The sequence below is a fragment of the Chiloscyllium punctatum genome, chromosome 3 (genome assembly GCF_047496795.1).
Source record: "Chiloscyllium punctatum isolate Juve2018m chromosome 3, sChiPun1.3, whole genome shotgun sequence".
NCBI lineage: Eukaryota > Metazoa > Chordata > Chondrichthyes > Orectolobiformes > Hemiscylliidae > Chiloscyllium > Chiloscyllium punctatum.
This window is the reverse complement of record NC_092741.1, coordinates 121,537,822-121,554,370: the sequence shown is the minus strand read 5'-3', so window position 1 is coordinate 121,554,370 and position 16,549 is coordinate 121,537,822. Positions and strand designations below refer to the sequence as shown.

Genomic DNA, 16,549 nt, shown 5'->3' with positions numbered 1-16,549 from the left:
GGAATTTTTGTTTAATTTGTTTCAAAATGGGTTGATCATGAAATTTGGTTCCTTAGCACCTCCTCCATTTTCAGTGCTGGGATTTCAGTTTGGCCCCCCCAAATGGCAGGTTGAGCCAACATACTTCGGTGTGGGTACAGTAGCCACCGTTTTGGAGAAGACATTATCACCGTTAAACTTCTGACAGCAAGTTGGTGAAGAGGGAACCAGACATCAACCTGTTCAGACACATTATGACACACCTCTGCAGCTGATGCATCAGAACTTCAGGCCCAGATGTAGTGACACTACCAATGTACCACAAGTCCCAATAAAACATTAGCCTGAGTCTTTGTACTATTAATCCAGTGACATTGCAACGACTATCCTGGTGGTAAGTAGTGATTATTTAATTGGCTGTTCGAACTTGTTATGACATCTTTGTAGCAGGTAGGACTTCAGCACATACTTTTTCCCTCAGTGATAGGGACACTACAATATAGCCGTAATACTCCTTTCCTTAAGGGGAAGTGGAACAGAGAAAACCAATCCTTGGTGTCCCCACACAGAGAGGGATTCTCCCACTATTCTCAGTTCAAAAATTGTTTTCTTGAAAATATGCTCAAGTAATTACCTAATGATTGCTCTCTACTGAATGCTCTTAATCTTAGTTTAGGTAATTAACAAACATGGATGCAGAATGTCCACAAGAAGTCTGCAGAGAAAGGCTGATTGTTTTGTCAGTGATTGATTTGCCATTTTGGAGCTCAGGGCTCTAGTTAACACCTCTAAAATTTGCACTTATAAGTTACTTACTGATTGATTTCTACTGGCTGTTGTTGTGATTATGGAATGGATTAATTCTCTCTGAAATTATTTAAAGTTGCTAAAGTCTATAGGGAGTCATCTGGTATATTTTAAAGGAAAGTGGACTGAGTTCAAAGATTCTGCACAAGACAGATGCTCCCAGGCATGATTGCAGTAGTATTTGGAAAGTGCAAGGGAATGAGTAGAGATGACAGGCTGCTAGAACAATAGGGAGGAAGAAGGGAAAAGATTTCTCAGCTGGAGGCCATAACTTCCCATTGTTATCAGGCATCACATTTCCTACCTCAGTGATGCAAATGCTCAGACTTTGGTACTTTGTTCCAGATGACATCACTAATATCTGTCACCTGCTGCAGGTGGCCCCAGAGCAGACTCACGGCGGTGGCAGAGTCGTGTTTGAACTGGTACAGTACCCAGTAGGATAGGTGAAGTCTGCACTGGCAAGGTCTAGCAAGGACTCAGTGGCGAGGGTGTCTGTGGAGGCAAGATGGTGGCGAAGAGCGGTGACTTTGTTCCATTGGTAGCACAATGAAGGGGATTTTGCCTGGCCACCAGGTCAATTGTCAGAGTACTTAACAAGAGGACTGTAAAGTTGAACACACTCTTTATTTCTTCATTTTTCTGCTTTATATTCTCGCTTTTAGTTTCTTTTTCTCTGTTTTAAGATGGCATTGAAGAGTGGTGGCACTATACAGCAAAATACATGTGACAATAAATAAATCAATAACTCAATTCTCTTGGCTGGGCTGAGACAGTTGGGGTGGGGGGGAGAGGGAGGGGTGATGCTGGTATGTGTGCTGAGGACATTATCTGTTGTTGTGATGGTGACTGTGGCCCTGAAGTTCCATATGTCAGGCTCATTCCACGCTAGAAAGGATAAATTTTGCAACCTTCCCCAGCTTGCCATCAGCTGTTACATAAGGGTGGTCACTGAAGCTTTGTGGTCCCAGATTTCATTCTCTTATGTGAAGGAGAAACAGGGGTAGCAAACATGTGACTTCACTCAGGTCATGCATTTCTCCATAGTGCCATTGATTTGCATACTAATAGATTAGGAAGGCCCATTCTGAGATGTACAACTGCCTAAAGGGATTCAGTTCTTTCAATCCAGTTGTTGTGTGCTGTATACATTGTATTATGCAGGTCAAATACCAGTATTCAAATAGTAATAAATAGCCTTCATTCTGTGGCAGTCCTCTATTTCATCTGTGACATCACTGTGACATGCCAGACAGTGGGTAACACATGCTATCTTTAGACAATATGACTGGTGTTCCATGACACATGCGATTGGTAGTGCATGCATTATACTGCCTCTCAAAAATAGAATGATTTTTTAAAAATGCTTTCACTGGCTGGACTGAAGCCTTCAACCCTTAGCAGTATGGGTCTCATGGTTCATGATGACTTGCTGCACACACCATAAATTGACTTTCATCAGGACTCAGCTCTAGTCATCAGAAAATTAGCAGGAGAGGAAAAGGCAGAAACTAGGAGGGAACCGACACAGATCATTTCTGGCCAAACTGTTTGTGATTGACTCACCCAACAATGATATCTGTAAATAATTCCCCATTCACCCAAAGTCTTCCCTCTGTTCCTGACTATTTCAGTCTCTGCTATGAAACAATCCAAGTTTATAAATCAAACCATGCACACTTATTTCAAATGTTAACATCCTTATGGATTATCTTAGTGCTTGTCTTCAGGTTATCTTTAGTCTGTTTGAGCGTTGCTACACAGTACCACCCCTGGATCTGTAGCATGGTGATGGAAGGCTGCTACCTTTCAGGGGGAGAACACTACAGCTGACCACGGAGGAACACCAGAGCATTTGATTGCCCAGATGACTGCATTATCAAGCCATAATAAACAGTTGTTTGATTGACTGTAAGCAACAAAGAAACAACATCAGTGAAGATGATGGCAGAGTAATAATGTTCTTGGGCCAGTAATCCAGAAACCCATGCTCATTAACCAGGACATTAAAGTAGTAAATAGGGAGGGCGAAGGTGAAGTCAACAAAGTTTTGAAATGAAGTAACAAGTTAGAGAGTAGTGAAACAGGAGTCCTACATCAGGTATAGCAGGTACTGGCAAAACAATAAGTACTGGTTAAACTGGAAGTGAAAAATAATAAGCAGGTGAATAAAGCATGAATTACAATGTATGGTCAAAATAAGAGTTCTGTCTACAAATACATGGAGTAAAAGGAATTAGTTGAATTGTAGGCAGAAATTCAAATTGGAAATTATAATATAGTAGCCATTACTGAGATATGGCTGCAGGATGACTGGGACTGGGAACTCGATGTACCAGGTTATAGGTTTACAGGATGGGCAAGGAGACTGGCAGAGGAAGTGGAGTAGCCTGACTGATTAGAAACAAAATCACTGAAATGGTGAGGGAGGATATAATGAGGGGAAAGCATTCAATAGAGAATGTACGGGTGGAACTGAATAACAGTAAAGGATCTAAAACTGTAATAGCTGTTATGTACAGTAGCAGCTCTGAAATGCTAGCTTGTAGAAATGCAAAAATCAGACAAGTTTGTAGCAAAGCCAGTGTAGTATTTTTACTGGGGGATTTCAACTTTAACACAGATTGGAAGAAGCAAACAAGCATCTGTCGAAAAGGTAGTGAATTTCTGGAGTATGTCCAGTATAGTTTCCTACTGCAGACAATATGTTGCAGACACAACAACGGGACAAACAATATTGGATTTAGTATTAACTAATGAGCTGGATTTAATTAGTACCCTAATTGTGTGTGAATATATATCAAATATTGATCATAACATGATTGACTTCAATGTAGCATTTGAAATCAAAAAGCATGAATGAGCTATTAGTGTTTTAGATTTAGATAAGGCCGCCTTTGATGAGATGAGACAACGACTGTCTGCAGTGAACTGGGAAAATCTGATAATGGGTAAAACAACTGAAGAACAATGGAGAATGTTTGAAGAAACATCTATGACTGTATTTAACAAAATACAAAACCAGTTTATACCCCTGAGAGGGAAATGTTCCATTTCACAAAAAAAAGTCACAATGAACTAAAGAGATAAGGAACAGTATAAACTAAAAGGGCTTACAAAAATGCAAAAAGCAGCACAGATGCTGTTAAATGGGAAGGATATAAAGGCCAGCAAAAGGTCACAAAACCAGCATACAAAAGCTGCTAAAAGGGATTATGAAAGGAAACTTGCCAGAAAAAGTGAAAAGGAGAAATTCATACAGGGAGTGGTGGCATTTATATTCTGTCCGTGATTGCCACATTAAATGGTTTATGTATGGAAATAGTTTGCCATTCTATGTGACTATTTATCTTCGAGTTTGCTTCCTCTTTCCATTATTCCCGATTCCTACACAAGGCCAAAACTGCAGTAGCGTTGAAGGAGGTCACTGGGGTTAGTTTGGGAAAATGGTGAAAATAGGTTCTAAATGGATACTATGTAGCTATGATAAGAATTGTTGAAAGATTGGTTTCAGGCTGCAATTTGGTCCCAAGAACTAATTAGCATAATTTGAAATTATCTGTGTAACAATAAACACTTACAGGATTAGCTTTCAAATGCTGATTAAATGCAATTTTTATCAGCAGGTTGACAGAGGCCAAGATATGGTGCACAGACTCTCAGCTGTGACACCAGCGGACCTACCAGAGGAGGAATCTGTATCCACAAGGGAATAGCGGGTCTGCCTCTATTCTCTGCTCCTCTCTCCTGCAGATGATGCTACTCTGTCTGCCATCATGTTGTCTTCCGATTCCTCCTACAGGTCAAAGGATCCCCTAACAAGATTAGATTAGATTCTCTACAGTATGGGAACAGGCCCTTCAGCCCAACAAGTCCACACCGACCCTCGTCCATGATCAAGAATTGTCTCCCCCAGTAACTTGTATAAATTGTGCAATATGACAAAATAGTACAGCACTCTATCTTGGCAAAGTCTTGAGCATATTTCTGAAATAAATATTATTCAAGTGCAGGTGAAATCTGATGAAAGTCTCGCAGAAAGCCTAATGTTCTCTTCAAAAGTCCTCTTTTGCTGACCAGCAACAAGTGAGCAATGAAAGATCACATACCTTTTAAGTAGCACTTAATTCTTCTTTGACAACTACATTATCTTTTATTAGGTGTCCACTATTAGGAAATGACAGTAATTCAGTGCTGTCAGGCTCTTGTGCTGCAATAATAGTGTCCCTACCTCTGAGCCAGAAAGCCCGGGTTCAAGTCTGACCTGCTCCAGAGGTTGTGTAATAATATATGAACAGGTTGATTAGAAAATATCTATGTTAGGTAGTGGTAATGCCCTACTCTGAGCCAGAAGGCTTGGTTCAAGTCCAACCTGCTCCAGCGGATGTCATACATTTGATTTAAAAAACATCTCCATGACTCTACCTGTTTGGCTGTTGTGGTACAGTGGTAGTGTCCTTATCTTTAAGCCACGAGGCCTGGGTTCAAGTCACACAAGCTCCATGGATCTAATAATATCTCTGTAATAGGTTGATCAGAAAATATCTTGCTTAATGCTGCAGTAGCTAAATGATGTGCAGCCTTGCTAATGAATGCTAGCATATAATCTAAGTGATGATCAGCCTCTTAATATTCATATGGACATGGTGTTTTATGGTAAATGCAAGCTAAATTTGTGTTTCAGATGGAACTTCTTCCTAGCTATGAAAAGTCTCCCCCAGCTTGTCTATTAAAGATGAAGATACTGAAAAAGGATGTCAAGACCTTTGAGAATGTGCAGAGGAGAAATACGTGTAAATGTTTGTGGATGAGAGTCATCAATTATGTGGAGAGAGCAGATAATCTGGGATTGTTTTTTTTAGAGGAAAGTCAAAGAGAGATTTAAAGGAGGTGTTTGAAATATGAGGGACTTTGATAAAAAGAATGAGGATAAACTATTTCCACTCACTGTAGAACTGGGAACCAGAGAAGACAGTTTTAAGATAATTGGCAAAAGAAGGGGGGGTTATTGGAGGAAGGGTGTGTTCTTGAGATGAGGATAAATGTTTTCTTAGTGCACTCCAGAATACAAGAACTATCTGAAACAGTGGTAGAAGCATATTCAATAATTACTTTTAAATTGAATTGTTTTATTCATTAAATGTTCTTTCTGCATTCCCATGTCGTTAATGACCCAACCAATTAGCACCCTCTTCTCATGTTGTATAAAACGGTATATCTTTTTTCAAATGGTCCTTGTTCTGATCGGTGCAAGTTAAAAACTTTCAACTCCTAGTCTTTTAGTAACATTTAAATTCTGTACTATCAGTCATTTAACTATACAGTGTATTTGTGTGTATAGCAGTTTTATTTGCAACAAAGGTCTGCCACATTGTGCTTTTTTAAGAGGATGGAATGGGAGGATATACTTGGAAAAATATCTGCAGGTTATAGAATCCCTACAGTGTGGAAACAGGCAATTCGGCCCAACAAGTCCACACTGACTCTTTGAAGGGTATCCCACCCAAATTCATTATCCTATCCTGTTGCTCTTCTGACTAATGCCCCTAACCTACACTTCTCTGAACACAACTTAGCTTGGCAAATCCACCTAACCTGCACATCTTTGGAGAGTCGGAGGAAACCCATGCTGACACGGGAGAACGTGCAAACTCCACACAAACAGTCGCCCAAGGCTGAATCAAACCTGGGTCCCTGCTGCTGTAAAGCAGCAGTGCTAACCACTGAGCCACCATGTCGCCCAAATGGGGAAAGCTTGGAGATCGGGATTAATTCAATAGCTCTTTGAAGGAACTACTGCTCTTCTTTGCACTGTATGCTTCTATACTTTGTGGAAAATGATTATCTCTATTCTTGTTTTTTTGTAGGGCACCTCTGATGCCTGGTCATCTCTGGATGTTACGACTTCCAGCCATCAGAAAGATGCAACAAACACAGATGATGCTTCACATTCTCAGAACGGAGACCATAACTTGCAGGAAGAACAGAGGACTGTGGCTTCTCACTCAATGTGAGACCAGAGGCATGAGTGATCTCTTGACTGTGAATCGCAGATGATCAGTTTGAAATGAAACAGTAAAATCTGTACATTGTGAAAGCATAGAACTCTAGAGATTTTGAAGCAAATGGAAAGAGAATTCACACAATCCAGAAAATGAAACTGGAGCAACCATTACCCAGTGGAATTATTCTGAATCAAATGCTAAATACGGCTTTGTTTAGAGAGGTGTATGCATTTTTCATTCTCAAAGCTGATTGCAACTCATCAAAAACTGGCTACTTGTGAATCATCATGTAATTTTAGGTGGCTTTAAAAGTCTTATTCCTGCTTACTCAGCTGGACAGACTGAACCTGAAATTGATTAGCCTTCCTCAAGGTTGAGTTCCCAGAATAAATCTAGGGTCATGTGTGGTCTGGTTCAATAATTTTGATTAATAAGTAGATACCAATAAAACCTGACACTAGGTCTCTAGAAAGGAGCAACAGAACAATCACTTGTATTTAGCTCTGTAGTTAGAAAGTCTGACCTCCCAGAAGAACCAGAAAACTAGAAGGTTGTTTATAAATGACTTCCTAAAATTGTGTGGTATTCTACAGCTCCAGACTCACTTGCATAATTTAAACCTATTGAACTGTGGTTAGTCAACATGGGATACTGTGTGTTGTTCTGGTATCCTTATTATTAAAAAGGTTCTGAAGACACTGGTAAAAAATGCAAGAAATATTTAGCAGAATGATACTAAAACTGAGAGATTCAACCTTTCAGGGCTAATAAAAAAGGCTGGGTTTCTTTCTTTGGGGAAGAGAAGGCTGAGTGGTGGCTGAGTAGAGCTCTTTGAAAATACCTTCTCTATGCCTGTTGAAGCCCATTATAACTTTAATTTTGGGGAATCCAAACCTATGAGCTATAAATATTTCTCTGAAAAACCAAGTAGGTAATTCATCACCTAGAAGGTGGTGGGAATTTGAAACCCACTAATCATGGAATGATTGAGCAAATATTTCAGATGCTTTTAGGGGAAGATACATGTATGGGGAAGAAAGGAATATGTCAATAGAGTGAGATGACAGTGGGGCAGGAAGAAAAGAATCATGCATAAATTGCAACATGGATCACCTGGGCTGAACAGCCTCTTTATTTGCTGTAAATGCTATGTAAAATTATAAAGTTGAGTATTTACTTCGTCCAGGAGAAAGTGAAAACTACAATTGCTGGAAATCAGAGTCAAAATGTGTGACTCTGGAAAAGCACAGCCGGTCAGGCAGCTTCTGAGGAGCAGGAGAGTCGATGTTTTGAGCATTAGCTCTTCAGCGGGAATGTTTTTGTTGAAGAGCTTATACTTGAAACGGCGACTCTCCTGCTCCTCGGATGCTGCCTGACCAGCTGTGCTTTTTCACCGCCACACTTCTTGACTATTTACTCCTTCCAGTCTTTTGTATTATGAAAACTCAAAAGTAGGAAGATATCATAAGCTAAGATTGTGAAATAAGAGGGCAAAAGAGGACTTGAATGAATCCCCACACTTAATTGCAGATGGGGAGAATTGGACGAGAAGAATAGAAGCAAGAAGCTCCAATACTTTAATGAATTGTTTAACGTCCATACTGAGAACTGAGCTCAGGTACTTAATCTTGGTATGTGCTGTATTTTTTCTAATGTCTCTGTAATGGAGAAAAGAATAGAAAGAAGGCAGAAGTGAATTAAAAGGTAAGAATGGTGATAATGAAAATCTGTACTAACTTAATAATTGCAGCTACTTATACATGGGATCACATGCAGACACCCAAACTACGTTCCCCAGTATTTTTATTGATTTTGCCAGATGGTTAGATACTGCAGTCTTTGGGTGATTTCCCATATGTTTAAAAGCTGCTACATAAGTAGCTCTCATACTGTTGCCAACAGACTGCTTTCAGATTCCAGACCAATGCCACCTAGGATGTGTCAGCTCATCCATAAACTTGTTTCATAGCTAATACACTCAATGTTTTTGGTGATGTCACAACTAATGGATTGTAAATGCTCTTGGTATTACTAATTGTTCATATTTGAGGTACAATGCTAAACTCTCTGTGAAACAAAGCACTGAACTCCTACTTTGAGGTTTTATGTACTTTTGTATGTAAAAGCAATCATAGAAGATGCATTAAGTGAATGCAATGGAACACACAACTGAATGCTAAAGTATGAAAAGTAGTGGAGGTTCAAAGAGACTTGGTGATTCAGGTACATAGTTAAAATATCGTAGACTCATATAAAAATGATTAAAATGGCTAATAGGGCGTCACAGTGGTTAGCACTGTTGCCTCACAGTGTGAGGGACCCGGTTCAATCCCAGCCTTGGGCAACTGCCTGTGTGAAGTTTGCACATTCTCCTTGTGTCTGCATGGGTTTCCTCCAACAATCCAAAGATGTGTGGGTTAGGTGAATTGGCCATATTAAATTGCCCACAGTGTAGATTAGGTGCATTAGTCGGGGTAAATATAAGGTAGGAGGGTGGGCTACTGTTTGGTGCAGCTACACAAGGCATAGATAAGGGCCATGGTTGGAGTACTGATTGAAGTTCTGGGCATGGCACTTTAGGAATGTGTATTGACTTTCAAAGGAGTGCATTTTAGATATCACCAGAATAATACCTGGACTGTAAGGGTTAAACTACATGGAGAGACTGCACAAACTTGTGTTTTGTGAAACTTTGAAGATGATGTTTTTACAGTATTATCAAAGATTTTAAGGGAAGCAAATAGGCGAGATTGAAAACATGCTGGTTTTGGAGAGTGTAAGTTGGAGATATATCCTTCAGGATTGAAATTAGGAAACACTTCATGAAAAAAGGTGATTGAAATTTAGTATTCTGCAAATTGCAGTTGATTTTAATTGTTAAATCTATAAACCTCAGATTTAAAATTTTGTTAATGCAAAGTAATAGGGGATGTGGTGGAGGCTCATCATCCATGACCTCATTAAATAACAGAACAGTTGTGAGGAGCTAAATCCCTGATGTTCTTCCTATGTATCTCTGAAATAGACAAAAAGAAAAATGATCTTTTTGTGGCCTCGCTTTAGAATCACAATGGTTACAGGACAGGGGTTGGGGAAGACATTCTGTCATGTCTGTGCTCCCTCTCTGAAGGAGAGCAATTTACCTTGTACCACTCCCATGTGCCTTTTCCTTTTTAGATAATGATCCAGTTCCTTTTTGAAAGCCTCTACTGATTCTGCCTCCGCCATACTCTTAGGCTGTTTATTCCAGATCCTGACCAATGGCTGTGTGAAAAAGCTTTTCCTTTGTGTTGCCATAGTTTTTTAAGCCAATTCCTTAAATCTGTATCCTCAATTCTCAACTCTTCCAGCGATGGGAATTTTCTCCCTTTCACTCTGTCCAGATCCCTCCGGATTTTGAATACCTCTATCAAATCTCTTCTCATCCTATCTTCAAGGATAAAAATCATGATTACTCTGATCTTTCACTGCAACTGAAATTCCCCATCCCTGGATCCATTCTTGTGAATCTTCTCTGCAATGTTTTTTTTTAATGTCTTCACATTCTCCCTAAAGTGCGCCTGAACTGGAAGTAATATTCCATTTAAGGCTAAACCAGTGTTTTATATAAGTTTAATATAACTTCCTTGCTCATTATAATTTATTAGATGTTCTCTTAACCTATCTTTCAATTATTTATTCACAAATACACCCAAGTACAAGTGCTCCTATACTCTCATATTGTCTTGCTATTCTTTCTATCAAAATGAATCACTTAATATTTCTTTGCATTCAATTTCCTCTGCCATTTGTCCACCCATTCCACTAGCCTATATCCTCCTTGAACTCTATCACTATGCCCTATAAAACAAGATCTAAGTTAGTTATACATATATGTGGAAGTATTGGGGTCCTAACACCAACCACTGGGAACTCCAAACTTACCAATCCAAAGAATATCCATTAAGTGTCAATTTTTTTGACTGTCACTCAGTCAATTTTTTAATCATGTTGCTATTGTTCATTTTATTCTATGCACTCTAACTTTGTTATGTTGTGTGGCATTTTATCAAATGCCTTTTGGAAGTTCATGTACACCATGTAAACAGCATTAGTCAAATCAACCATCTTTATTACCTCATCAAAAAACTCCAAATTACAAATATTACAGAACATACTGCTAAAGGGAATGTAATCATCCAGCTGTAGAACAACAAAAAGTACAAATTAACTACTGTTTTGGTTGGTAGGGCTGATGTTCTACAAAGAAGATACAATTAAAATTTGCTATATCCAGGTAGAATAAGCAGCTTCAGTTGTTAGCACTGACATAGTACAATAATGAAAGATACCTATTTCTGTTGTAAACCCTATGATTTACTGGCAGTGGGGACAACTAAAGCCAGCTGATTATGCTACATTTCAGCTAGTGGGCAGAGGATACTGTAGATTATGCATTTAACTTGCCCCCTTTCTGCAGTTTCCACTTTGCCTTCCAGTGTAATAATTTCTCATAGTTTATTCATGAACAAAGCCCTTTGCCCACTGTTCATACTCCTGTGCCTATGAAAACAACTTGCATTTATATTGTGCTTTTAACATAGAAAAAAGTCCCAAGGCGCTTCATGGAAGCATAATAAGACAAAAATAGCAGTGCAATTCATCTATTCAGAGACTTGCCTGATAAAAATTGACATCAGTCTCATTTATGAGACAAAATTGTATTGTGTATCTGCAGAAAACCATTAAGTTAGCCTCTGTGGCATGCGCCGTAGGGTGGAGCAGGAAGGATATCTGCTACTAGTGAGCAAATTCAATATTACAAACTGCTTCACAGAACAGCAAAGTATATGTTTGAATATCTGGAGTTGTTTTACAAGATATAAAACAAATCAAACTTTTCCAAAGACAGTTTTTTCTTTAATTTCCTCCTTGCTTTCTATTTGTTTTTAAAAATACATAATGCTCTAATTAGCTTTGAGGTGGAAAAAATAAAATTCCTGTTGAAATTTAAGAATCAGTTACCATAATGTACTGTGCAATTATATTAATGTTTCAGCCTTTTGGATTGTATCTATCAAGTAACAAAAGTGTGAATGAAATTTAGCTATTTGAGTGAACATGCAAGTATAAATAATCTGTACATATTCAGAAACAATTGTCACATTTTGAATATATTAGATTGTGCTGTAATACAATTACCAAAAAGATGACAAGTAGCAGAAATTGCTTTTCTTTCAATGAAAACATTTTTCATTTACTTGCCTGTTTTTTTCAATTATTTATGATATTGTCATCAATACAGTAACGCAGAAAGAAAATGTAGTGTACATTAGCTTTGCTTGTAATGTGCTCAGTCTTGAATAGCTCATAATTTTGCTTTTTGTTTTGAATGTTACATTTACTGCATGGAATTGCTTCAGCAGTTAATTCTTCAGATTAGTGAAATAGATTTTTAGAAAGTGACCTATATGTTTACCGTTTCAAGCATAGAATTACAGGCAAATATAATAATGTAACGCCAGAAGTTCAGAATTCTCTGATTCATATTGATGTTACACTGAGAAAAAATGAAATATGCTTCGGTCACTCTGAATCCTGCATTTAACGATAACTGCATGAGGTTGCCTGTTGAGATTTGCTAAATTATACGAATGATGAATTTATAGCATTGTTATGATTTAGGTGAAAATTGAAGATTAGAAGATATTATGAAATCAGGTTATAGATCAATATGGAATGGAACATTTTTTAAAACACCAAATAATGTAAAGTTTAACTTACCATGTAATTGCACTGAGAATATATTCTTGAACCACATGCACATCTTTGTGCAATCTTTTCCCACAATCCAAGGGAATACGCACTATAAATGTCAAGTTCTGGAACTTACTTCTGCTAACTGAAAATATGATATATATTTGTTAATTCTGTTGTCTTGGAATTTTATGAATAGTCTACCTTATGCATGATGCAATATGGAACATTTATATTTCAGAAAATTAAACACTAAAATTTTTGCCTTGTTTGATAAAAGGTTTGTTGATTATGTCAGAGCACCACAATGGTTGCTATAATTTTGGGGGGTAAATAGGGCAATTTTGATGCATCATCCATGCAGAGTGAAGATCCTGGTGCTTAGGTTTACAGGTTAGTTTGAAGTTAATTGATAGTATTGGCATGTTTTTCGATTTCTATGTGGATATTCTTCGCGTAATTGAAGAATGCTTAAATACAGGGTGTGGTTTTTCAGTTGGCAATGTCAACATACCACAATTGGCTAAATGCTCGATTCATCCAAATGTGGTGGCTGAAGTAGTGGACATTTGTCAGATTAGCAAACTTCAGAGTCCACAGCTGGACCTAAATGATGAGGACAAGTTAATTCCATTTATTGCCATACTATAAAAATATTGTTCCTTTGACAGTATTTTGTTTAAAGCTTCTGACTGTGAAATAACAGCAGTTGTTTCAGAGAGAAGTTGGTCATTCATTGTCTTTTAAGTCTAGTGCTTTGCTGGAATGGCTTGAGTTCAGATATTGTTACAAATTTTATGCCTACATGCCTCAGTATAAAATATAGGTGAAAATTGGGACTGTAGATGCTGGAGATTAGAGTCGAGAATGTGGTGCTGGAAAAGCATAGCAGGTCAGGCAGCATCCGGGGAGCAGGCGAATCGACGTTTTGGGCAAAACCCTTCATCAGCCCTTCCTGATGAAGGGCTTTTGCCCAAAATGTCAATTCTCCAGCTCCTCCGATGCTGGCTGACCTGCTGTGCTTTTCCAGCACCATACTCTCGACTCAGTATAAAATACACTGGGTCATCCTGATAAAGTTTTGGGAATCGACGGTTAAAAGCCTCCATTTTAAGTCTCCATCTTGCAACAATAATTTGTCTTTCAAATATAAAATGGGAGTCACAGTGATCATGAGAATGAATTAAGGAATGTAAGACTCTCTGCATAACCTTGTAGTTCTGCTTTTCCAGGCAGAAACTTCGTACCTCCATTAAATAGAATATTGATAAATGTTTAGCTTTATTTGCTTTGACGCAAGAGAATGGCACCAAATGTTGAAACATTTTTGATTAGTAGCTTTGTTTTCAATCTATATGAACAAGACTAAAATGTATTAATCATCTAATTTTAATTATGAGAACTTAACTAGAGATAGAAACATTACATTGTGTGGGAACTGAAGCGTACGAAATTGTTACACACATAAGGGCTATAAAATACACTGCCTTTTTGCTAGAAATCAGATATCTCATTAGTCCATCCAGGAATATCTTGATTGATACTCTGGACAAAAGACTATTGATCTCTCACTGGCTTAATCAAAATAAAGTAAGTTTTAATATTGGAATTTCTGTATGGTCCGAGACTTTCTTTTTGAGTCAACATTTTGATGCTGTGACTCCTATCCTAACATAGGGAAAGTTTTTCTGGGCTGAATAAGTGACTGGTTGTCTGAATCAAACATAAGAGTGGTAGGGTGCCCCAAGGTATTTTGCTTCAGACCACTCCTTGTGTTCGGACAGATGATCTGCCCCTCACCCAGTGTGACCTGTACCTTGAAGGGATTTTACTGAACCACTCAGACCGTGGTAATAAGGAAGTACGTCTTTTTTCTTTTCCTCTCCATTACGATTAATAACTAATTTAAATTGACAAAGGGTTCGTTATTAAAGCATGGTCTAAGGTTCTTTAGTTTTTTATATGGCTGGTTTAAATTTGTTTAGTCTTTAATACAGCTGGTTGAAATTAATGTTACTTATACAATACGATGTTGCATACAAATATGGGATCGTCTCTAGACAAGGCAGGAAAGGGGTCACCCCTTCAGTGCATGTGGGAAAAAAATTCTGATCAGGAAGATTCTTTTCGAAAATTAAATGCTTCACTTAATACACAATTAGGGGACTTGGGATGAGGGCTCTTGTGAGCAGGCAGTGAACCTAATTTGGAAGAAAAATTGCGGTCAAAAGTGGAAGTCTTTAAAGATTGGAAAGAGCAAGCTGATCGTAAAAGGAGGGATACTGATACTTTATTAGCTAGTTGGAGAAGTAACGCATGTGACAAAGGGATAGAAATACATACAGCGGATGGATCTTCCAAGAGTTGGGAGACTTTAAACACTGTGCTGGGTGGCACGGTGACTCAGTGGTTAGTACTGCTGTCTTACAGCGCCAGGGACCTGTGTTTGATTCCAGCCTCAGATGACTGTCTGTGTGGAGTTTGCAGATTTTCCCCTTGTCTATGTGAGTTTCCTCCCACAGTCCAAAGATGTGCAGGTTAGGTGAATTGGCTGTGCTATATTGCCCAGAGTGTTCAGGGATGTGTAAGTTAGGTGCATTAGTCAGGGGTAAATTTAGGGTAGCGGGAATGGGTCTGGGTGGATTACTCTTTGGAGGGTCAGTGTGAACAAATTAGGCTGAAGGGCCTGTTTCCACACTATAGAGATTCTATTCTAAAAGCTGCATGCGAATGGGTAGATGGGATACTAAAAAAGGACACAAGAAAAACAACGCAAAGACACTAAGGCTGCAAAAGATAAATGGGAAGGATTAAAGCCAAAGCACTGTAAAAATGACTTAGTTTCTATGTGGAATCCCAAGCCCGTGTCTGGCATACTGATCCTTTTTGATGAAATTGATGATACTAATAGCAATGATGATAGGGCTCTTTTCCCCCGTTGTGCCGACAGAGCTCCAAACTCTGTCTGCTGATCCCTCCACTCCCATGAGCATTGACCTTCTCCCTTATTACCCCAATGAGGAGTCCACTATAGCTAAGAGGGTTCATGAATAACACTGAAAAGAAAAACACCCTGAATCTTCTTTGACCATATCCCGACCTAAGAAACATTCCGGGAGACACTGTCCGGTAGACCTTGGGGGGTTGGTTGTCCTTTTTCACCCTGATGATCATGCTCCTTTTTCCAAACAATATGCTATATGCCAAATTACCACATCCCCAGATTGTCCGGCCTGCTACAGTTAATGTCTATGTCCCCTGGAAACCGCAGGAAATGAATCAAGCTCCTGACCATAAAGATATGCCTGCCCAGTTTTCACAATAGATCTGAAGAACAATTCAGATGTATAATGCGACTCCTCAGGATTTGTTAGCTCTTTGTTGCATTATTCTGACTCCAGAAGAGGTAACCAAATGGCATGAACAAATGAGCCAGGGTAGCAGGGATCCAATTCAAAGTTATAAGGATTTGAAGAACCAACACCCTGGTGAGGATGTCCAAACTAATCTTATTGTTTGGAGCGAGCTCAACAATAACCAGTTAATATTGGTAAAGTTCTGGAATGCAAACCTAAACCTGGGGAATCGGGAGGTGATTTCTGGGATCACTTTGTTGCTTGTAATGGTACATTTGCAGGGGATCAAGCTTTCAATCGCGGGGATGATTCACCATTTTTTAAAATTCCTTGGTCTTGCAGTGTATTCCTGCGAGTGTCACAGACATGACTTGCACAAATAACATGAACTGGTCAGAGCATTCGAAACCCCAAATGAGAAGGGCCCTTGTCTACTATTGGGATAGCCAAAACTACCTTAAACCTCGAACTAAACTTCAGGTAAAAACTGAGTACGTTCAGCGACCTCACAATCCCTACCCTGCCATGTGACAATACTGATGAAGTTAATTGGAATCGTGATGCCCACTGGGGATGTGATCTTCCTCAGATACCCGCCCAGCAACGTCCGAGTAACCCTTTCCCAATGGTTCCTAGGAAAAGGGTTTGGGGGTCTCTCTTAACTCA

At 38.9% G+C, this 16,549-nt stretch overlaps 1 protein-coding gene across 5 annotated transcripts in view; it reads left to right on the top strand.

The window, feature by feature from the left end:
- Window positions 1–12,796, top strand: part of LOC140464582 (pecanex-like protein 2) — a 268,742-nt gene extending 255,946 nt beyond the window's left edge. For 3 of the 5 annotated variants that reach the window (XM_072559850.1, XM_072559861.1, XM_072559836.1), the window contains one exon: window positions 5,471–6,638. In XM_072559850.1, coding sequence (XP_072415951.1) covers window positions 5,471–5,671 — 201 coding nt within the window. In that variant the 3' untranslated portion in view covers window positions 5,672–6,638. The other 2 variants (XM_072559843.1, XM_072559869.1) reach the window with 2 other exon arrangements.
- The last annotated feature ends 3,753 nt before the right edge of the window (window positions 12,797–16,549 follow it).